This window comes from Leptosomus discolor, chromosome 9, assembly GCF_034619465.1.
Source record: "Leptosomus discolor isolate bLepDis1 chromosome 9, bLepDis1.hap2, whole genome shotgun sequence".
Lineage (NCBI taxonomy): Eukaryota > Metazoa > Chordata > Aves > Leptosomiformes > Leptosomidae > Leptosomus > Leptosomus discolor.
The window spans coordinates 13064982-13089706 of NC_141399.1; the positions used below are offsets into that span (position 1 = coordinate 13064982).

General features: G+C 42.3%; 1 protein-coding gene across 2 annotated transcripts in view; it reads right to left on the reverse strand.

Annotated features, from left to right (window-relative positions):
- The window catches only part of CHCHD6 (coiled-coil-helix-coiled-coil-helix domain containing 6), a 111362-nt gene that overhangs the window by 21519 nt on the left and 65118 nt on the right, over window positions 1-24725 (reverse strand). For both annotated transcript variants that reach the window (XM_086470029.1, XM_086470030.1), the window contains exon 7: window positions 15587-15722. In XM_086470029.1, the coding sequence (XP_086326155.1) occupies window positions 15587-15722 (136 nt within the window). The remainder of the gene's footprint in view (window positions 1-15586; window positions 15723-24725) is intronic.

Genomic DNA, 24725 nt, shown 5'->3' on the forward strand with positions numbered 1-24725 from the left:
CCACACCTTCCTACCTTCCTTCCATGGAGTCTCTGAATCTTATCCATGTTTCCTGGGGTCAAACTCCCCTGCACCAAGCTGCTTTCATGTTCAGTGAGGAGCACAGGGGGATGCAGAAGATTACGTCCTTATGAGCTTCCAGTACTCAGAACCCAAAGACTTCTTTTGCTCCTCTGATCAGTCATGTTCAGATGCATATTTAAAAATAAGACAGACACTGAACTCTGTCTTGCCCCCTGAGGGAACTGCAGCCTCCTCTTTCCAAACCGCCAGCTCAGTGCTGCAGGGAATAGGCAGCCTGGTGTCAGCTTTAATACAGACTCTAAGAATGAAAGGAATGCAAAGTGGACAGAAGAGAGGAGAAGGAGAGGGTGCAGAGACACTGGAAGGAAGCAGGTGAAAAAATGAAGACAGAGGGGAAAGGAAAAACCTGAGCCCAGACTCTAGAAAGAGACAAGTAAATAAAGAGATAGAAGAAGGAGGAGGTAGCAAAACCAGGCAATAGAACATGTCTAGCTTGCCTGTACATGTGACTATAAAAATCCTATAGGTGTCCAGAATTGCTCCTGTTAGGTAGTGAGGAAGATACCGCTCACTTACAGTGATATCACTGAGCCACACAGTTTAGGATATACATGAAATGCCCACAGCTGGAGTTTCAACCACAGAACGCCACAGAAGAGCCCTAGAACAATTTACCCTTGTCTACAGCCCAAACATTTGCTATGCACTGTCCTAACCTAATGGAGACCCGCCCCAGCGCTAGCATGGCATTCGTAATGATCTTGAACTAGGCACACCACGGAACAAAGTAAAACAAACCAAAACTATGATGGAGAAAATAACTTGGCAGTGCTATACAGCTCTTGATTCTTGTGCCAGTGGGTCAAAATGGCAATTCTTAGATCCTGCCCAATAGGGTTGGCAAATCTCTAGTGTTTTTAAGCTTAAGAGAAGGATTCCAGATAGTTAAGCTCAGGGAAACAGTTTTGAAAACCTTAAGATATTGTTGGTCTATTAAAAAAGAAAAAAAAAAAAAAAGAAAAAGAGGGAGAGAATCAAGTGCATACATAGAAGTAAACTTGCAAATGCGAAACGCCAAGGCAAAAATCAAAAGCACGGGTTCTTACACCTCTGCAACAAGCAATTCCAGAAGCTCGTCAAAACTTCAGTGGCACTTGAGAAGTTTCTGCCAAGATCAAGAAATGCTTCCAACTGTTGATTCTGAGGCAATTATCAGGAAGAGCACAAGCTTGCCTGAGGTGAAACACGCAGTATGGTGTGAACTTACGATCCTGCTGTCAGGATGGACCAGGTACCATGGTCGAGTACAAACCAAAACTGATGAAGACAAGCAAAGTACCAACACAGACAGCAAAGCAAGAATAAAAGTAGAGCAAGAACCAAAGATTATGAGGAACAGTAGACAGGACCCAGATGCACAGCTACAGCCTAGAGGGTTGTGGAGCAGTTCAGAGCCGCTGAAAAAAATCCTTTACATACTTGGCTTGTAGGTCCAAACATCAGTCAGATCCAAACCTGCTGAGCAGATTAATTGCAGACAGCCATAGATTAATGAACAATCCTTATAACCTTTTATCTACATGATAGTGTAACTAAACTGCTGTGTTCTGGAAGACTCTTCTCAAGGGAAGAAGGAAGATGCCTACTTCAACCTTCAAGCACCACAACACTCGTACTATTTTATGTTGTCCCTTAAGAAAAGTTTATCATAGCAGTAATGAAAGCTTTTTGCACTGAACAGCTGGAACCAAAGTCAAAGCACAACCTGGCAGTTTCCTTGGCTGAACAGAGATGCCATTGAATCTGAGCATCACAAGCAAAAAGCCCATATTGACAAAGGTTTGAGATAGTGGTTCTAACATTAAGAGAGTCAGAACCGCAATTTGCAGGATTTACAAGAAAAGTATTTTGAACCTTATCCTTCTGCTACAGCTGACATCCAGGGATTATCTCCCTCACCTCTTTCCTTTAAATAATTTTTTGCATAACACCTATCGAAGTCACCATCTTCCCAGCAGGAGCAGTCAGGGCTTGCTGTCAGGTCTCCCCAGACGCTCAGATTAGCTAGCTCTCTTCTCCACGTGGAAACTCTCAGATCCCACAACTTAGTGAAGCAAGAATTTAGACCTGAGTTTCCATGAGGCGATTTCTGTTATTATAGCAGATCTGGTTCCAGACACAGCCACTGCGAACTGTGTGACAGGATATGAATCCTCTTCTGTATATTCCTGCTGTGTGATCTCACTCTCCATTTCTTCACATCCCCCTTTTCTCTATAGTATTGCAACACTTCGTTGATTCAACACAATCGACAAGAGAGCATGAAGGCAAAGGCAAACTCTCAGATTGGAACAGCTGGTTTTCTTGATGGCATCATGTCCCAAAGAGAGGTAAGGAATCACAAGAAAAGAGACTGCTTATTCTCAACAGCAAACAACTCCACAACGGAGAAGAAAGCACAACCCTGCTGACTGCGAGAAAAAGGCAGCAGTGGGATTTTGAATATATTTCACACTCCTTGATGGATCATGCCTGAAGATTTTGTGGGAAAGCAGAGCACAGAGGAAACTACATTTCAAAGCCTATCACTGTACTTGCAGGGCCTGTGAAAACTTTATAAATATGATCCCCTGCTATACTGTCCAAAGCCCACATGCAGACCTGCTGACGTGACCAATTCCTCAATGGTCACATGCCACAACTACTACACCCCACTCCCATTAAGCTTTGGAATAAGCTCATGTCAGTCATACGAAAGCGGGCTTAACGATACATGGACCATGATGACCAGCGGGGACTGAAAGAAATAGTCAAAAGTCATTGACCCTGTGACCAAGCTCTGAACAAGGACTGCTAGACATAATTGCCACCAACGTCACAGCTAACGACCGCACTGAGTACCCGCCTGTGAGCTGACAAATCTTAGGTTCCATGCAAACACAGCTGTCACACTAATCCTTGGACATAGGAGCAGGACGTTGCAAAGTTTCCTCTTCCCTCATCCCAATCACTGTTCTGCCTCAACATGCAGCAGCAAAAACAAGGTACCAAGGAACTGACAACTGCCTGCCTGCTGATCAGCAGGAGAAGGTGCTGAGGCCAGCAAGGATCAGCAATTGCTCTGGTCTCCAGAGCTTAAATTTCCCGAGCACGAAACATTTGACTCAACAACACAAAAAGAAGTGCAAGAAGCAAGATCACAATCTACCTTAAATCCATGAGCTGTTTTCTTCTTCCAGGTTGCCCACATCTAATATCATATCTTTTATCTCATCCTAAAATAAGAGAATGTGCATTAAAGGATTAGACTACTAACTTCTGAAAGCTGGACCCTTTCCATAGCCCTCTCCTGCAACAAGCTGTTTGCTTCCATTTCTCAAAAGCAAAGAATGAAATAAACACTTGCACAGAGAAGGCATATTCCAAAGGACAATTCCTAAAAATAAGGCTGCTCTCTTTTCTCAGTTGCTGCAGTGCCACCCTTGCTGAGCGCCTCCAACCAAGCTGATTATAATGGTAAGCACAAGTCAGCCCCTCATTTAGGCAAGCCAGAGCCTTCAAGTGGAAATAGACCATTTCATGAGCAGTAGGGCTGAAGTCACTTGGATTCCTCCAGATTCATGTCTCTAAGTTTAGTTCCTCTGTGACTAAACTTATGTCTAATAAAGGGTGAGTCAATATCATTCCCCCCTGCACAAGCACCACTGGGGTCCCTTCCCTCCACCTAATTGCCTGTTTTCACAAGATATACAGGAACTTATTGCTTCAGAGCCTTTGTGCCTTCTGAGGAACACCACTGCAACTCACCAGCAGGTTCAGAGCAAGCAGAGAGTGCGACAAACTAGGCTCACGGATGCACAACATGGTTAGATGAGTCCCATTTCTTTAATCAGGGTAAAACTTCAGAAGTGGTCAAGGGAGAGCCATATATTCAGAGGAAGTCCTGGCACATTAAACTCAGAACAGCATTACCCGTGACACCCGGGCGGGCTCTGCCCTGCTCTCCAGGTGCTGCTCTGTATACGGCAAAGCTCCTGACCTTCCAACATCTGTTGGTTTTTTATACAAATGCAAGCCAGGGCCCTGTAAGGCAGTACAACATCTTTGTTGACATTTCAGTCCCTGAGAAAGCAGCTCTCCTTTGGCTTTGTGTCAGCCACCTTTAGCTATGTCAGAAAATAGTGCATAGCCTGTTCTCTCAAGCAAAGCCGTTTGCCTGTGCAAAGGTTCCTGGCAAACAGACAGGAGGCAGCAGCTGGAGAAAGGAGACCTGGGATCATTGCACACAATCTCACCTTTTATTATTTATCCACATTTACTGAACACCGCCTGGCTCTAATCCATCAGTGCAAGAAACCTGCTAATACAGGTACATGATTGGAGAGACTTTCCTGCATTTTATGGGGCTCTACTGCAGCAAATGTCAAGACTCAGCAAAACAAGAAGGCACTAGGAACTGCTTCACACAGCCCGGGATCGCTCCTGTTCATCTCCCAGCCAGCATACATTTGATACTGCATCAAACACGAAACTTGAGAGCATTCTGCTGTCTCAAGTTCATGTCGTACCTTTGTGTGTACATAACGCCCCCAACGGCACGAGCGAGAACCAAGTATGACTTTCACATTTAATAGCTTCCAAAATGCTTGTTGTTCTTGAACAAAGAGGACCCCATGTGCCTCAAGACATTTACTAAAGGCTGGAAAGAGGGGAATTCATTAGAACATTACACCCTGTCTATCCTCAGCAATGAACCTGCTTCTGCTCCAGAGACGTCAATCTGGAGTCTGTACAAATGCTTTAAGGTTGGCTTTTGCAGAACAATAACGTGGTCACTGACGCAGCATAAGCTCTCAACAAAAATTTCTCTAGTGCACTCCCGCCCTACCACAGTGCCTTCGTCACGTTGTCTCAAGGTACATGCAAGCTGGGAAGAATCCTACCTGGATCACAGTGTTAAATACATTTTTCAATGGCTGTCTACTTCTACAAGACTTGAGAAGGTTTCCTAAGCCTCAGGATACTCCTGAACACACTTAGGCTTGGTACTAAAGGACAAAATACAATTTTGATGTGCCACAAGAAGTTAAACATTACTGCCAACATGCTAGGGCCCAGAAATATTACAGAGCTTGTTAAACGTTGATAATCTTAAGTAGGCCACCTTCAGCACTACTGAAGACAAAAGCTTTCAACTGATCCTGCTGATAAAGGCTGAGGGAACCTCTTGTGTTCAAACTCAGCAATTGGTGTACACCTGAACCCATGAGAAGACACAGTAGTCATGTGTCAGCAAGCCCAGAGGGTCATTAGAAATACCCATACAATTTACCAACATACTGCGTTTAGCTGCAGCCAGTGCCTCAAAAGTAGTATACATTGTCTCCCTTCTTCCACCTATGAAAAGGAATCAGAAGAGCTCAAACACAGGATTAAGATGGCATCGAGATGGGAAAAACACTAATTCAGTCTCCTTTCCAATTCCTTTGGAGAGATCAACAAGTCTCCATATCATATCTATACCCAGAAATTCTCCTATTTGTCAAAGGACTTCTTTCATAAAGTTATCAAGTACATAATTGAAACAGAGTATATTACTTGCCCTGCTGCCTCACCCACCAGATAAAAAGCTCAATTCTTTGATATTTAGAAACTTCCTGACTTTTTTTAATCTTATGCCAATGTACTCCTCTAAACTACATTTCTTCCTGAAGTTTATACCACAAAGATGTGTTTACTTATACTTTTCTTCTGAACCTCTCTCTGATCCTGAAGCACGCAGACAATCGCTTTGCCAACTACAGTTTCAACCCTTGATCCAAAGACTTACTTGCCAGTCCTACCAGCAAAGAGACTCTCGTAGAAGCGTGTCTTCTAAACAGCAGCAGTGCAGCAACCCATCAGGTAGCTGGGCACTGCATGTATGATCCCCTAACAGGCAGCCATCCAGAACCCACAAAGCAGTTCAGTCCGGGACCACTTACCTATTTCCACAATAGTCAAGAGATCACTACATAGAAAAACCTCAATTACAGAAAAAAAGTGCTGTTAATACAACCTCTAAAGAAGAAAAGTATGTTCTAGCCAGAAACTTAACAGCTTAAGTAGCTGGGTTGGGGCACTGCGCAGTACTACAGAGAACTAACTCAGAACAACCGCAAGTCACAAGTAGGAAACATCATTCAGAAAATAAGACAAATGTAAGTTTTACAGCAGTTGGGTCTGAACGGAAGGGGAAGAGCGTTGCAGGTGCTATCATCTCACAAATTTTTAAGCTTGCTTTTTGTTCAGTTATCCGATTTCCTGAAGATATATTTTGTGAATGAAACTTCAAACAAGCAGGAAGGAGATCAGAAGATCCAGGAGTCTGTACACATGCAAGTAACTGTAATGGGAAGGTACCACCTCAGACCTGGCAGAAGGACATTGCCACCTGCCAAAGGCTTGCATAACCTGGATAAGTGGGTGCTCCCTTCAGTTTTAAGACAGTGTCCACAGCATATAAATCACCAAAACACCTGAAATCAACCTCACCCACAAACTCAAAGAGAAATCCAGGGAACAAGTAAATGAAGAACAACATTCTCCATTTCCATATGAAACACTTAGATCAGGTCAGGATCGAAGTACACACTCCACAGAGAGGAAGCTGTTACAATCACTGTTGACATTTCAACCTGTTCAAGAGTTTAAAAAAAAAAAATCTCATTATCTTCTTTCACCAATGTTAAATTCATTCTGAGAAGGGAACTAGGTACCTGCAAAGACACAGAAGTGCTGCAGATGTAGTGGTGATCGTTCAGAGCTCCCAGTCGCCCAATAAAATAACAGTGTAATAATGCTTTACTAATAGCCCAAACCAAGTAACCCTTAGCTTTCCGTTATGCAGCTCAGTGAAGTGATCCAACAGATGAGCTGCTCAGTCCTTGTAGGCAGCAAAAGTGGACTGACAAACTGAGTGGGAGAGAATGTAGAGGCAGATGCGTAGAGGTAATCGGAAATGACAGAAAGATAAGCAGGCAGAGGGCAAGCAGAGAGCTTGAAGGACAGAGGCAGAAGAGCTGAGATTTTACAGCGTACAGATATTTGAAAAGTTAAATCAACAGCTTTCCAACAGCATTATTTTAAAAAACATTTCCCCCAATATATGGAGCAAACCAGCTGCTTACAAAATGACCTTTAAACCCTACCTACCACACCTTATTAGACTAATTCAGAGCTGGAGGTTGGCTGATCCTGAAATCCATTTATACAGGACAAACAGGCATTCAGCAGGGACAAAGAGCAAACACATTGTCAAAACAATTTTGTCTGCATTTCTAGATGCGCACTCAGGCTTAACACAGTAAAAAGCAGTGCTCTTCTCCAACTTAAGAAACAAGATGATACACAAGACATTGCAGCACCATTCTAACTCAAGGCTTCACTACCTGCTTCCCTCACATTACAAAAGGTAACAAACTAATTATAACCAGTGTTGGCTTTCTGGACAGCTTCTGTGAATGGAGAAGTCTTTAAGAGCCTTTCACCAACTCTTAAAGATACCCCACAAAAGCCTCTAACAAGAAAAGATGTTATAGCCAAAAGAAAGTTTCTTTCCAACAGGTGAAAAGTACCAGCAGCAGAGCTAACTCTAGCACTCTATTCAGATCACTGTAACACTCTGTCTTCCGCCTATATCTGAAGCACTGGTGTCCAGAAAGGTTACTTCAACCGGCTTGAGAAAGTCTAGCTAGGACAGATAGCTTTAAATTGCTTTGGAAACATCACAAGTATACTAGGAAATATCTCCAGACAAGGAGCCCTGTTGGGCAGACAGACAGTGTCACAGGGGGGTGTAAACCACAGACAATCAATGCAGGCACAATGCAGAAAGAAACTTCCCAACAAAGTTTAGATTTTGTAACAGATGAATGCTCCACAGTCTTGGACAGAGAGGCTCTGTGGAGAGAACAAACACCAGCAAGCAGCATCAGGGCAACTTCCACAAGCCTTCTGCTCCAACATGACATAGCTCTGACGAGAAAATGATTAGCTTCCTACTAATAGGAGGGCTCGTTCTTTGTTCATTAGCCTCCCAAGTTCTCTTTGGCACTGCAAAGAAGGTACAGTTAGAGCAATGTTGCCTGCTTGGTAGCGACTCTTCCACTGGATTTGGGACCAATGCCACCAGAATAACACCCGTACGTGCTATCTACGCAGACACATTCAGTTGATTGGTGAAAGCTTTAAATCCTTTTAGTCCTCAAGGTATTCAGCCCCAAGACCTGCTAACAAAAAAAAAGCTGATGGATGGTGTGAGGAAACTGCAAACTGCATGTAGCAGGAAACCATCCTGCACAGACTACGACCAACAAGGAGCGTAACAAATCTTTGGTTTCCTCAGTTTGTCACGAAGACTTTGGCATCACTGATATAATTTCCCAAGTTATAGCCAAGTTGTCAGAGAATGGATCTAACATTAGTACGGAAGTTATGGAAGTCAGGGCTATTTTGGAACTTCTTGGGAGTCTGAAGGCATTTGACCACTGACCTTGTGCTTCTAACCAGCAGTTGCTATCGACAGCAATTTTTGTGGATCTGTTTCAATCTAACTTCAGCAGCAAAATACATAGTTTAAAAATTGGAAATCAACTTTTTTCTGTCCAAGACTGCTTGGTCATCAGTCTCCCGGAATTAATCTGAGTAAGAATTTCCACTTCCAACTTGCCAACACCATGCTACAAATCTTTTGTGAAAAAATCTGGCATTAAAACAGCATGATATATCACAACACTCTCTCAACCCCAAGAAACTATTTCCCATACTAGATAAGCCCAACTAAATACAGGCTACAGTTCTCAGGAAAACATTGCCTAACACACCATACAGAGAGCACAGAACTAGAGAAATCTGCTAGATACAGTAGATTCATGTAGGTCCCATTAATTCAAGCTGAAACAGAAATAGTTTTTGAGAAGAGAGGAAAAAGACAATAAAGAGAAACACATTCCTTTCCTGATAGTGCTTGGCCCTGCTTTGCTTGAAATTTTGATACCCAACTTCAAATCGTTATTTTCAGATTCACCCACTCAAGGGCAACACCACAGCATCAAGTCAGCTATGACTTCTCACTCCTGACTGGCCAGCTCTTAAAGTATTTTTATTACAGAAAAGTTTTTAGACTGCTTTTAAACAGGTTTAGGCAAACAAAGTTTTAAAATAAGAACTGTAGCACAGACCACAGTTTAGTAGTAACAAAATACCAAATAGTTCAACTTCAGAAACTGCAATGGTGTTCTATCTTCTTTCCCTCTTTTAACCAAGTTGCCTTCAAAACCATCTGTGAAACATGTATATTTAGATTAACTTTAACTGTAAGTATATCTGACACCAGAACCATTAAGCAAGAAATTAGACCCAAAGGCAATTCTGCCTCACTGTTACAGTGTCAAAAAACCCAAGCAAACAAAAATCAGAAAACCAAACAAATGCACATGGACTATGCGTTGAACTGTTAGACAACAGATCATTTTTGTAAAGAGAAATAGGGTCAGAAGCCCTCCTTCCAGACCAGGCAACAAAAATAAGAACTTGAGAGGAAAAGATGATGCAGGGTATGGACTAAGTATCTCTGGAAGAGAAGCCTTGAAGCACAGACAAGTGAGAAGAAAAGTTTTAAGCTTATTTATGCTCTTGTTTTCTTCAAAAATTACAAACTCCAGGAGGTGCCACTTTTGGGCTTTATGTGGACTGCAAACAGCAGACAAAGGTACTTGTTCACGTCTGTCAATAAGTGCCGACGACACACCAGGCTGTGGGGAACATCAGGGGTTCATGAAGTGCTGAGACAGAAAGCAAATAAAGAACTTAGGCCTCTGGTTTTGTAAATACCAGGTAGAGGCAGCAGCCATTTCCATTTTAAGTAGGCCAGAATTTTACTCTGGGACATGCATCATATTAAGATGGCAGTTTACATCCTTTCAGACAGCTCTGTATTTTTAGTTTATCCACTGATGAATTCTTGACGATATGAAGTAGTGTGTGTAGACCCAAGACTCACCAAAACCAAGAACTGCTGCCTGAAAAATCAAAGCAGTAACTGTTTCCATCCTTTATAATTAGAAGCAAAATATGGATCCTTTTCACCTTTGCAAATAATGGGCCAGGGTATGCTTGGGTACAGTTAATCCACTACTGCTCTCCTCTGTGTTTAAACTAAACAAACAGCAGCTGCCTGCAGCTTGTGTCCTCTCCACCGACTCCCCTGTGGGGGCCATTTATTGAGTCATAAACTCCTCCGATAGTGTTATCACCACAGCATTTGCACAAATAAAGGTTGGAAGAGAGAGATTCAAAAAATAGAATTGACTTTACAGAGAAAGCAAGAAATGCTTTACAGATATGTTTGCTTTGAGCAAGGATCGACCAGCAAAAGGCAGGGCAGGCTTATACCTGGCTGAGGATGGCTGGACATATCATCCTCCATATATGAAACACACAGATTTATCTGAAACTACAAAGCTGAATTTCAGAAAGCTCAAACAACCCTAAAGCTTTCCAAGTCAGATATACTGCATCTCAAGTAGCATACTGTGTGATATATTTATATCTCCTCGATGGGAGTTCAACAGCTAAGATCTACCTCTGCAGAATCCCAGGGGAGGAGAAATCCTGGCATTTCTCAAGTGCAGATATGGACCTCAGTAAGGCTGACCCAAACTTTCTTCCCCCAGCCACACACACTGACTGCTACTCTCTACCCCAATTACACAATCTATGAAGCATTTTGCAACCCATCAGAATAGAAACAACTCTTTAACAAAAGATTCAGAATGAGCAGATACCTGCAGTGCAGTCTGTGGCATCCAATGCATCCCAAAGCTGTTTGTCTCAAGCACAGAGAGATTCAGGTTGGGGAAACTACAGCTCCCAGCAGGCCATGCTTCAGAAGGATCCAAAATGCTTGAGCGAAGCTGCTCCATCAGTATGGGACACTTAACAACTACCTGCAGCATCTCCTCAGCAATCTAGGTCACTGCCCACAGATTAGAGACAAACTTCCAGCAGAGTTGCAATGCTTTGCTGTGTGTGCCAAATAGGAACTGGGCTTCAACAGGGATCACTTGGAAAATTAGGCACAGCAAATTGATCACACTCCTCTATTACAGTTAAGGGCAAAGGAGATGCAGTCGACTCAAGGTTATGTTAAAAGTCTACCTCTGCTGGAATCCAGTCAATCAGTGTTTCACAAGGGTTTGTTCGTATAGCAGAGTGAATCACAGTAAACAAGTGTGAATTTTCCCTGCACTTCCATTACAAACCCAGAAGGTTCATATACAGAGAAGTTGCCATGCTATAAACTTACTCATCAGTTTATTGCATTGCAATTTCCTTACATAGACAAGCCCTAAAGCCTTGACAGAAGTAGGTTTACCTTTGTTATGAGTAGAAGACTCGTGAGAAGCTGGACACAGAATAGAGAAAAGGCGCAGAATTATTAATGGCTCCTAGCTCAATGTACACAGCTCCTACTGACAAGGGAATACATGTGTCCGAGTATGCAGTTCTTTATAGCTTGGTTTGGTCAGGAGCTACATCACAAAACTTTCACCTTGGTCCTCCTGTGAAAGGCAGGCACCTAGAGCCAGTAAGAAAACACTTGGAAAGAAAGGGATAACACTCTTCATGAACAGACATTTTTCTGCACACAGTTGCAAGAAGCAGGTTCTGTTTGAAATCTCAAGTCACATTAATAAATGGTCACCAGAGGCTGCATTTTTCAAGTGGCTGCTGGTCAGAGATTCTCTGGCATAACCACCAATTACATAACAAATTAACCAACTAAAATTTGATGGAAATTCAGATTTGCCTACTGGGTGTGAACAGGACGTAAGGGAAGCAGAACGGGTCACAAATATTCTGAAAAGCTTGCATGTGAGTGCGTATTTCCAGGGGGAGGGAAGCAATTCACTAATAGGACTCAGACTTTAAAAAGAAAAAAAAGTCATTTGTTTTTCCCTTCCATCTGGACTCAAAGTAAGAAATTACGCAGATTTCCACTGCCCACTCTCCTTTTCCTTCCACACCCTCTTCTCACTGGCACGAGATAAAACCTTGGGGAAACAGCAGCAGCAATTTTCAATTCTCATTATCTAACGGCAGCAGTAGCTCTTGGTGAAACTTGCGGTCAATAAGCTACAGGCAATTTTAAAAGACACAATGGGAACTGCCCCTCCCACAGCTGTCCCATTATCCCTGCTTTTATTAGATTTAAAGCCAGCGATTTTTATGCTGTAGCTGAAGTTCTGCAGAGCCATGAAAACAGACCACCAGAAAAGATAAAACACTTCTAAATTAAACAGGAGACATTACAGTAGCATACTCTAAGCTCAGAGAGCTTCCACATAAGCAAAGCACAGGATATACCAAGCAACCCAGAGCCTAAGTGGGCTGATGCTGCTGCAGCGAGCCAGTGGCAATCCTACCAAAACTTAACATTCAAGATAGTATAAACGGCAAAATTAGTTAGCAGGTTAGGCAGGGCAAGTTGAAAGCACACTAGCTACAAAGGCAGACAATCAGAGCACGATGCTGCTCCCATAACTCTGTGAACATCCCACCACAGGCATTAATATTGGAGTTCATGGTCTGGGATGTACCTCCCGAGGGGCAGAGAGAAATACTCACTTGTGGATGGCAATTCAGCTGACCTGTTTCAGATGACTGTTTTAGGATCAGATGTGCCATGCTCCAGTGGTGCCTATTTCTCTCCCTTGACTATAAAAAATGCCCCGATGGCCAGAAAATACACAAAACAGGTAACATTAGTTATAGCCCTACCATGTGCTGCAATAGTAACCTGTTCCAGTAATCGGGCCTGTACAGGAAATGAGTAGAAAATACATTTCAAAACTCATTAAATGATTACCAGGCAGAAGTAACCGAGGGTGCTCCCAGCTCAGAGATGCGCACAGCAATAGGCAAAGGGAAATGGGTGCCCAAAGAAACGGTCTCAAACCAACACAGTAAGGGGGAAAATGCAAAGAATTATTCTCATCCACTGTAAGATGTAATTTTCAGTCTAGAAATCTAGAGCTTGCTTTCTCTGAGTCTAATGTATACCATGCCCTGGAGACATTTTTACCAGCCATCAAAAGGAACTTGCAGAGAACCAGATGCTTCATTAAAGAATATTCAGCAAGCCTTATAAAACCCTTAGTAAAAAGCAGAAGAACAAATCACCAGCATGCAAGTGAGCTGAAGTCACACATCCAGCTTTGATTACAACCTCCTGTACTGGAAAACAAATTGTGTTTTAAAAAAAAAAAAGAAATCAAGAGAATCTGGCCGCTCTTTCCCACATTTCTCCAACCTGAATTTCCTGAATGAGGAATGCGTGAGACAAAGCCATTTGGTAGAAGATGCTAATTTAAACTTAAAGAAAAATAACAGCTTAAAAGGGGAAGGGAGGAGGGAGTTTTAATCCTTCATAAAAAAATGACAACAGCTTGTGATCACTACATATATCGCAAGAGTCAGAGAACCCAGTGAGAGCAGTGAGGAAAATTGTCAGGGCTTGAGCTGTCCTAGGACAAAGGAAACTACAGAAGATATGCTGCCTTACACAAGTTTTATTTGAATTAGTACTTGCAGAACCCTCTAGCTCCTATATCTAGCTGCAAGGTTTAGTTACCTATTCCTTAGTCTCTCTTGCCCCTTCTTAAAACATAGCATAGATTTTCTGCCACATTGTCATCATCTATAACCAATTAATGTCCTATGAACTGCTCCTTCCAGGAAGTTTCTATAACAGCAGGGAAAAAAAATTTCTGAAGTTCACTGAACACTCTGGGAACCAAGACTGCCCCCAGGTTTTGGTTTATAAAGAAAACCTACCAAAAAACCCACCACCACACAAACCCAAAAAAGCTCCAAGCTAATAGGATCTTTCACTGCCCTCTGCTGTTACCAGTCATTTAGCTTCCAATTTACTCTTTAATAATGTTGGGCTGGGGCTCAGGGCTGGCAGCATCCCAGCCCCTTTCTCAGGCGGGTTGGAGCCACAGCTTGCAAATATGCTGAAGTTTAATGCAATCTGTCTTCTTTGGTAATCACATTCCACCCGCACTGCATGCAATAAAGATGTATTGGTAAATGCATTTGCTAAAGATATACTCCACTGAAAAGGCTACAAGCCTGATTTACAGGAGGCAAGAAGGAAGCATCAGGTAACAGAGGCTGGCAATAGCTGCACCAATGCTCTGCGCACAGCAACAGAGGGCACGGATTGTGCAGCAGCAGCACAGGCACCACTTTACTTTAAAGCTGAGAAAGAAAAAGAAACCACACGTTTTGGGAGCTGGGGACTTTAAAGATATCAGAGAAAAGCCCTTTCCCTGGCAGCTTTAACCTTGCTGATTTGCAGACATACAAAGACCTTCTTTGTAAACAGGAAGGAAAAAAAAAATTCCACTAGGACTAGCAACACATTTGGTCTAATATATCCTGACAATTTTCCCATCTCCTTCTGTTGGGCTTCTTCTGGGAGCCGGCTGGCAGCTTGTTTCATGTTATACTTAAATCAGGCATACAGCTTCCCCTCACAATGCTAATGCGACACAGAAAGACTGCTTCTATGAAATCTCCACCTCTCTCCCACCCTTTGCATTAGTAATTCCATGAGAGGGGTCTCAGTTTTCTATTCCAGAAGGCTCCATCCTGTTTCCCAAATCCACCTCACTATAGTCTCAGCACCTTTTGGAGAATTTTTTACTCCCCACCAATAAAAAAAAAGAAAGAAAAGCCTGCCCTTGAGGGACACCTGACCTACTGTATTTTCATGTGGGGAACAGCATCCTTTACACTCCAAACATCCCAAGCACCAGCTTATGTCTTACCACTTTTCCCAAGACCATATCCTAGTCATAATGTCCAAATATTTCATTTTTCCTTTCCCCTTCACTTGTTTCAATAGCCAGAAATTCTTCCAAGGTACTGAGCAGCCACTGTCCTAAGGCATCAACAGAAGCTACTTGGGCTCTGCATCTCAGAAGGAAGAACCATAAGGCTTGCTGGCCCCCCATACAAGATGAACAGTTTTTAGGAGTGTGCAATTTTCTTAACAGGCAGCAGCTTTGCCATGTAAAGAAGCTTTCCTCATGCAGCAACAGAACGAAGCAAGATCTTCAACTGTGAAGTCCCACAATGGGAGGATGTTTAGAGCCCATTCAAAATGTAGCCGACCTCCGCAAAACGGATTTGCCTACTGCCTTGGATGCAAAATACAGCATCCAAGGCAGAAAAACTTGACTTTGAAACCTAGAAGAATTGGTGCTACTGTTTTGGTGGCAGCTCAGTATAACAGGACCCCCTGACAAGAGTGAAGCTGGGACATATACCACAGTGGAACTGGGAAATGTGAAATGAATGGGGGAAAATGGATCCCAAAGAAAAACTGTCTCCTATGAACACTGCAATTTGACTAACAGATACCACAGCTCTCACAAATACTTCTCCAAAGAAAACACCATGCAGAACAAGACATGAAAGCCAACAAGTACAAGAGGGAAGCTTTTGTTACCTTCTGAGCTGCACTAACGCAGCGCTGATACTCCTTAGCCAGGTCTGAGCATTTGAGCACTTCACGTTTGTTTTCTTGGTAGCACTTCAGAATTTCAGACTGCAGGCTTGCACAGACAGGATCAGTGTTCCTCCTCCTGCAGGGAAAACAAGCACAGAAAGATATGTGAAGAGGAGTTTTCACCCACTTACTACCACTTCACCAGTGACACACATATTAATCTTGTGTTGAAGTCATCTAGCCGTAATAAAGAAAGTGGTGGGAGCAGCAATCACCAAAGTGGATCAAATGACCAACAGTGTCTTTCAGCTAAAAAATCCAGGGTACTTAGCAGAAAGAAGGAACACGTTCTTTCTAGGTTGGTGTGGAACGCTGTTTTACCCTTAGATAAAACATCATCTCTCCTGTGCAGTCAGGAGGAAAAAAAAAAAAAAAAAAAAAAAAATCAATTCCAAGAGGTTCAGTGATTTCCCCAGCTCACATCGGAAATCTTTGGCAGAACTCAGGAATCCCGGCTGGGCCTGAGCTAGATCTGTAACAGTCTGACAAGGAACTGAACGGACTTGTTGAATAAGCTGCCTCGATCTATTGAATTCTCATCTATTTAAACCAAAAAAAAAAAAAAAAAAAAAAAAAAATCCAACATGGTTGGAAGCACTGCAATTCTCCTAGTGATTAGAAAAAGTGGAATAATAGCAAGACCAGATATCTGTTTCTCTGTATTTCTGAAGCAATTAGTACTCATACCCCGTAAACAGCATTGACAGCTACCCAAGAACAATTAGGGATGATGTTCTTATACTCTAATGTGCATGTGTACATATGGCACATCATCAGCAACAGTACCAATAAAGGGGAAGGTCGTTGTAAAACAATACCAGCAACCATGGCACAAACACAGTAACAACAGTGTCATCAGCTGCACAGACAGGCAGATGCAAATTGCAGGAATTTGCAGCACAATTGCCATGGTACGTTTTACCAGAGAACAAGCGAACATATGCTTAGGTGTAGCAAGCCCCACATGCTGCTTCCTAAACCACAGATCCATTTAATTCCTTTCATTTTCTGCCCCAATATGCTGTGACAGATCTGTGCCCAAATATCAAATGCACCTCTTCCTACCAAAGCGTTTGATGCTACAAGCGTTACGCCATGCTATGAGGTATTCATTTCCACAGTAACAACAGGCATTCATTCAGCAACAGGGCTTCATAGTGAGGCAAACAGAAAGCATGACCTGTTCCTGGGCACATCTCATTCTCTCAGGTGGAACAGATTTCTAAGAAACATGAAATCTTAAACCAAGATCTTCTAAAAAGCCTTTCGAGAGCTCAGATATGAGTTTCCAAATCATGCTCATTTTTATAAGGTGCTCAGGAAGGCAAGTGGAAGGGCCAAAAGGAGAAGAAGAAAAAAAAGAAATCGTGCCCTTTCCATATCAGCAACCTGGTTGCTCCCTCAAAATAGTTAGGCTGAGACATACACCAAATGATACTTCTTCAGTCCTCAGTCTTACTGCCAACATACATGGACAGACTAAGAATTTATCGGTAACAGTATGACAGCCACACTCTAGAACAATGACATTTGCATCAGAAACCACCAAAAATACTATGCAGACTTCTTTTTCTACCTCTTCGCTAATCTTACAGCTTTTAGAATAAACTTGTTCCATGCATGGTCCCTAGAGGCTAGTGTGCATTTCTAATTTCTATGTTCTATATCAAATCACCTTTAAAGCCTCTAAAAATCCACATTCTAAAAAAATCTTCAAATTTTTGAATAGAAAAGAACCCAGGGAGAGCTTCAGAAACTCATAATGTTGGCATTTTGCTTTGTCACTAACTTTAATGTCACTCTAATCAAATCAGTGAAACTGTGGAAACGATACCAAACAATACCAGGTCAGGAAATACCACCAAATCCCTCACTTCATTGAAGCAGCTAAGACTTTTAAAATTAGTTTTTTTAAACTCAGTCACGTTAAACTGAAGGGCATTTTGTAATCTTCATGCAGAGAGCTGGAGGAGCAAAAAGGTACAGCATGCCACAGAACAGTCTGTATTCATCTGAACTGAACAATATGGTACAAACATCTCAGAAATATTTAGAAGAATGCTTGAGCTTGCCATTGTCAGCATGGAGAGCTATAAGAATCGCACTTTTTTGCCTGTCCCTCCTACAGCATCAGTCTTCATTGCCTAGAGTAACTATCAAGTTAGGACTTATCTGTGGGCTCAGACAGTAGTGCAGTCTATGGCCCTCTTTTTTAGGAGACCCCTTGGTGCTCAGCCCACAGCACAAAGGGCTATTTAAAAGCCACGCAGCAGTGAGCGCAAAGCCACGGAGTGAGCGTTGCTGCCTAAAGCCTACCAGAGGCAAGGGACCAACCAGCACCGAATGGCATGCATTGCCCAGCGAGTACCTGAATCAGCATTCATACATGCCACTTCCCACGACACAGAGGATTTACTGGGTACCAGGTACCCAGAATCATAACAAGAATATTCTCCTTTATTTCTTCAAAATAAAATCTCAAACTGTGGTTACGCATCAATTGCACCAGCTTCTCAAAATAGATTTAGAGAAATTAATCAACATAATGCAAAGTTGGTTAAGGTAATTATCAATACAAATTACACAAATCAATATTCTAGTGCATTCACAAGTGAACTGGAAATTCAGCAGAAACAGTTAAATCCCACTGAGAATGACAATTCACTTTGGAGCGAGAAGCTAGTCTCTGTGCCCCACCATGCAGTGCAATCCATGAAACGAAGGGACAAGAAGTAAACGTGAGCTCACCAAAAGGAAGCATAGCCTGCAGAGTCCAGGAAGACACAAGTCACCCACGTCCAGCAGACTAGTTCTGGTACCCATCTGGACCGAGAAGGGGTATCCGAACTGCTCTGGTGAACAACTGCTTGAGGATCTTTCCTCCTAGCACAGCAATCATACTCCTGTCCTATCTGACTCAAAGGGATGCCACTCCTGGTCACATTAAGTCTCTTAAGTTCAGGTTGCAACATTTCTGCACAAAGGGGAACTACAGCCCTATACACCAGTTGCACCTTACAGTTGTCTGGCTTCACTTGCGCATAACTGAAGAGAAAAGGAATTAAGCATGAGAAACGTGATGGAGAGAGGCAGCGCCTAACTACAAACCTCTCTGTTGAGAGGAATGAGACACTGACTTCTGAAGGAGGTGCACCTTTGTGAACTATCTCCCTTCAACCTCAGTCCAGCTCAAGGCTGTTGTCATTAACTAACCTTTAGAAAAATTAATCTTCTGGACACTCCACTACACTGCTCTTGGTAAACACTTCATTGTTTGAGGGTTTTTATTATTATTTCTTAAACAACAAGGGAGAAGGAACATGGTGGAGAAGGGATGAGGTTTGAATACATAAAGAGCAGAAGACTAGTATGCTTTGACCTTTCTTCTAGTTTTAAGCATAATATGCCACCACCAAATAAGGCAGACAATTAGCCTCTGTCTAAAATAAAACACATTGCAACTGTTACCGCTATTACCAAAACAAATGTAAGAGACTCATTTATAGCAGCTAGGAAAAAGGCAAGAGATAAAGGTTGGGCTGGGAGGGGCTAGGACAATACCTGCAGACAGGGAAGTACGGCAGATGAGCTCTGACAATACCTCAGAAATAAATGCAGGACACAGAATATGAAAGATTAAACCAATAACCCATGCTTTCATCTGTTTAAAGGAAGAGGAAAGGAGAAAAGATGACAGGTGGGAAAAAGGAAAGGATGACTCTAGAAATAAAACTCATTAGCAGTGCCTCCTCCATCATAGTGGGGAAAGAAACCTTTGCCTCACCACTGTTCAATAGGAAGGAATGCTACACACACATGAAATTCATGATTTCAGATCTTCCTCTTCCCCTCCCATGGAGGGATCTAAATCAGGTCTTTGTCTGAAAAAGAAGGGAGAGGTTTTCTTAAAATGAAACAAAGGGCATCCTTCTCTGCTATCCCTTGAGGTAAGACAGAATGAGCACGATCTTGCTGCATTTTGACACACTGAGAGCTACCAAATCCTATCACTGCATATTCCCTTTACTTTATTTAATAAATGAAATCTCATCAACTTATCCTTCTTCTATTATCACTGCTGACATCAATCTGATAATATTGGCTTGGCGTGGAATCGTGCTATTATATGTCCTCTTGATATTTAATTTAAGAGAAACGTCTGCAGTGGGGTGAATATGTGAAGCAAGCTTTTTATTACTGGCAGCAGTAAGGATGCTGGGAGTGAATTAGACATTCATCTTAGTCAGGGCCAATCTAGTGGCTCAGAAGAGGTTTTCTTCTTAACCCTCTCCTAACTGTTCAATAGCAGCAGGTAATGGCTGCTCCAGTCAATAACTGCATTCATTTGTCTTGGCAAATTCATTTCTACATGGATATAAACCCCATGAAGAAGTGCTAAGTGTCTGGAGGTTAAAGCAAGGTTCTTCAAGAACTTCCATCATAAGCTCTGCAATAGTAGGAAGAGTGCTGTTCTAAACGTCCATCAATTAATCAAGAAGCAACACAGCTTCCAAAGGCAAACACACAAACTTACTGCAAGAAGCAATTAAGGCAGTATCATCAGGATACAGACCCCATAGACAACAGGTTTCAAACACAGCACAATGGCTACTAGCTAGTTGCTGCTGACAGATTCCCTTTTTGGAAGAAGAATTATGGACTCAGTATTAGAAAGAAAGGGAAAGCTGGAAGATGTGTATATATTTGCTAGTCCTTCCACCCAGCTGAAAAAAAAAAAAAAAAAAAAAATCAGACTAGCCAAGCGGAGATAGAACTTTAATGGCTTTAGGACTTGGCAGCTCTTTAGACTAGTGCAAAATCAGTAACTCCACAGTGAGCACCACACCACCACTCAGCTTTACTGGCTAGAACAGCAATTCCAGATGGAGTTAAGAGCGAGATCCTCTTTTTACCTTTTACTCTGGGAAACCATTCAAACTGAGAAAAAACTCATGCTAGAGACTGATGGTAGCTAAATCTAGACATTTTGATACCTCTGCTCAGAAAGTGAAAAACAAAGACACACAAGGTCCCTCACAGAAGCCAGTTTTGAGCGGCTAGCTCCAGTACACAGCTGCAAGCAGCAACCTAAATGGGGCAGCAACCTGGAATTGCCTGTGGGCTGCAGAACCCAACAACTGAATTAGCTGCTTTCTGCTGCGCTATTTGACTAATACCAGTGTCTGAGCTAACTTGAGCAAACCACATTAGTCACCACTGTCACCACAGTGCAGAGAGCCTCGGAGGTCAGCAAGGAGGTGCATGGGCAGCACTGTGAGCAAAAGCCAGGGCACACAGCAGCAGTTTCTGCATGTCAGGAAGGAATCAGAGAGGTGTCATATAGTTGGTTAGCATGTTTATAAATTCAGAGTACCTTACATGCATTTCAGACTGAACCCAGTGATGCTTTGGTCACACGAATGTAGTGTGCTGCCATGCTGTACTGTACACATATAAAAAACAGTAAGTGGTTAACTGACCTGTAAAACTGCTTTCTCCCTTGGGTAGCAGTTGGCTCTGATGGCTTCTCTTTAACATGTCAGAAAAATAACCCCAGACAGATACAATACACAGCACATAGAAAGGTTCCATCCTCTCTCATTATTGCATCCTTGACATTTACAGCAGAAAATTAAACACAATTGAAGCATTTCATTCACATATAACAAACTCATCAGCACAGAACTAACAGCCAGGAAAGCTAAATTTCAGCACAGGCTGCAGGAGGCTGCACTATCACAAAGCAAACACTGTGGCCTTACTACAACCTATGGGATTCCCCAATCCTGCATGTCAGCTTGATGACATTGCTTGAATGAAAGAGGGAAGAATCATGTTGCAGCTGTTTGGCAAAAGAAGTAAGTGATAGAAGACACTTAATAGATTATCCAAGCGTCTACTAAAAACTCAGTAATATTTAAGCTACGTAACCTAGCACAGTGTAAACAAACTGCATGCCTCATGAGGATCAACTAATGTGATCAGGAAGGAAACCTTTCTGATCAGCCTCATGTATTCAAAACACTGCTCATCAGGCTTTGCCACTGATCTGGATGGAATACAAAGCTTGTAGAAACAACACTGTGTAGAGTAGGAGATGTACTAAAAGAAAAGGTGAAAGCTCATGACAATTTTCATGAGAATAGGGTCACTACCTCCGAATCTCAGCTGAAGCAGTTGTATTCCTGTCTTTCTAAATCCTTCCCATATGCCTTGTCACACTGTTTGTCTGCAGCGCGCTACTGCACAGCTGCAGTATTTCCCCTCTCTTTCTCCCTCTTGACAGCTGCATTTCAATAATGGGTCACCTGTTTCTCTTTTCCCTACCCTGTCCATGGAAGTGCCTAATGAATGCATATTTATAAAGTACTACAAGTTTCTGGATGACTCTGTGATCCTACAAAATTTGTCACTCCAGTACTCCATTTCTGTTTTGACAGCTTGTTTGAAGCTGCCACACAATTCCCTACTGCAATGCGTGCAACTCCATGCACCCTTGTGCTTTCCAGGACAGATACCTCCTTTCCTTTCGATCACAGACACGCAGAAGCTGTTCTGAAATCTTCTCCTGTGTAAGTAATTAGATTCTATCACTGAGAACAAAAGCTAACACAAATGTCCAAATCTCAAGTGTCAGCAACTTGCTGTGTCACTGTACTATATTCAGTGAAAACAGCCTGACCCAACCACATTTTGTTCATCAAACAAAAAAACAAAAAACCAAAAAAAAACCAAAACACCCAAGCTCTAAAACATACAGATTGGAGTGGAAAATAACTAAAATTTAGCTGTTCTCTATAACAACCTCTAATTTCAGAAATCCAACAACAATCTCTCCATTTCAGTGATGAAATTGATGCAAAGAGATTGTGTGACCCATCCGATGCTGGTTCCAGCTCAATTTCTTACTTACTCCAGCGTATCACAAACTCTCCTAACTCTCCTGTCTTCCCACACAGTTTATCCTCACACACAAGCAGTCATTTCCCATTTGACCAGTGGGTCATTCTAAAAGACTTCAATTTATACTTCATTGTTCTTTGCCAGGTGCAGTTTCAACCAAATTTAACTGGCTTCCTTGGCACCCCATAAGCTGCAGGTACTGGGGTTTTAGTGGTGGGCTGGGTAGCAATACCCAAGATACTGCGCAAAACTACATAAAATTAAATGATCCCTATCCTACTGAACCTGCAAACGCAATAACTAATCATCCCTATCAGCATTCTGCATGGCAGATGGCAAGTGGTTTGGAATAATGAGAGACTTTTCCCCACAAGTGGATATTTCCAATGTACATTTGGATGTAAATTCTTTACTGATTATGATGGTAGAATACTGAGTTATGAGAAACTGCCAGTTTGGAAGATGAAAGGAAAACTACTGCCTCTTCCTTCACTTGCCAAGAGATACAGAAGTTAACAGAACTGGATCTCCTGCCCACAAAGCCATGCACCATTTTTTCCAAAGATGCCAAGCTACTAAAAGTTGACTAGCAAAGATGAAGAGCCTAAAGTTAGCAACAAAACGGTCTCTGGAAGCCAAGCAGGAATGAGTCAGAATCTTGCTGGAAGGAGTTCTCTGAATCAGAAAGGAAGCTGGCTCAGCTCCCACAAGGCAGAAAAGCAATATAGCAAGCAATAACTGAATCTGAAAACAACACACAGCCCAACAAGTGACCCGAATAGGGATTTTCTTTCTTCAGATAACAATCAACATCTAAAAACTGGTTAAGATCTCAGGTCAAGAAGGGAATGCATGCAGCTTAGTGAATGCATGCAGCACTGGCCCTAAGAATACATGGGCTGTCATAATGCTATAATGTCTCAGGGTTAACTGGGGAACTGCCTGCTGGGAGAATGCTGGGCCCATATTCTTTGTTGGTCTATTAAACCATTCCCAAAAAAGTATTCTAAATAAAGTAACTGCAGATGTGATGTGCTGATTTCATATAACCACAAGGCATGAGGGACACACAGGTTCAGTAAATTTTTCCTACGTGAAATGGTCTTGTAATGATGTCATACTGCTAACAAAATGTTCTTTTTAGAAGAAAACTCTGACCACTCATTTGAACAACAGTTACTTTTCTAAAATGCCACTAAGCACTGTAGTAGGTCCCTACAGTTTACACCAGACTACACAAAGGGATATCAGTGAAGGACAAAAGCATGAGTCCGTTGGTATGCCCTGCATTGACAGAGTGGCATATCCCGCTAAGGATGCAGAAAAAAATTTTGAGAGGAGAATGAAGCTGCCAGCATTAAAGTTCAGGTGGGATCTGAAGCTAAACATTCACCTTATTAAAAAAAAAATCTCCTTGCTTCTGCCCACATGCTCTAATCTTCAAAACCACAGTGCCCCCTTTTACCATGCTGTGCAATTTGCTGAGTACTGACTCAGCAAGATCTCCATTAAGCAGCTACTCATCCCCCAGAGACCATCAATAATGGTGCTTTCAAAGAACATACACAAAGCCTTGCAATCTGTTTTGGGGGGGACACTGGGATTTTTTTTTCTTTAAATACATATTATAATTTCAAGAAGCCCCCACAGAATTGAAAAAAAAAATCCTTGTAGAAAATAATTTAGATACATGGGTGTATGTTTAGAGCAGAGCACATGAAACGTCTCAGGTGAATTAATGAGAGCCATGCCTACCTGAGGTTGCTCCATCATACTGCTAGTAGCACTCACTGCACAATGCTGAGAAGTTCTCTCCAAAGAAACAATAGTCATCCCTGAACAAGCAAGTGCTCCCGTCTTCTAAATGCCACTTTTTGGGGCCAAATTAATTACGATTGTCATTGGTGTGGTATGTGTATGTCCCAGACAGGCAGGCAAGAGACACTTCCTGGACTAACAAGGAAAAGAAGAGGATAGGAAGAACCATCCCGAGCAAGGTCCTCTCACAATAGGCTGAGTATCACCTGACCTTGAGACTCCAAAAGCTGATGGGAACCCATAGCCTAGAAACCTATTTTACCAGCGTAACTTCATGAACTATCAACATCACACCATATAGACATATAATAAAGTAAGTTATCAAAGCCTGGTCTGATGGCAGAGATGGTTTTTCTCT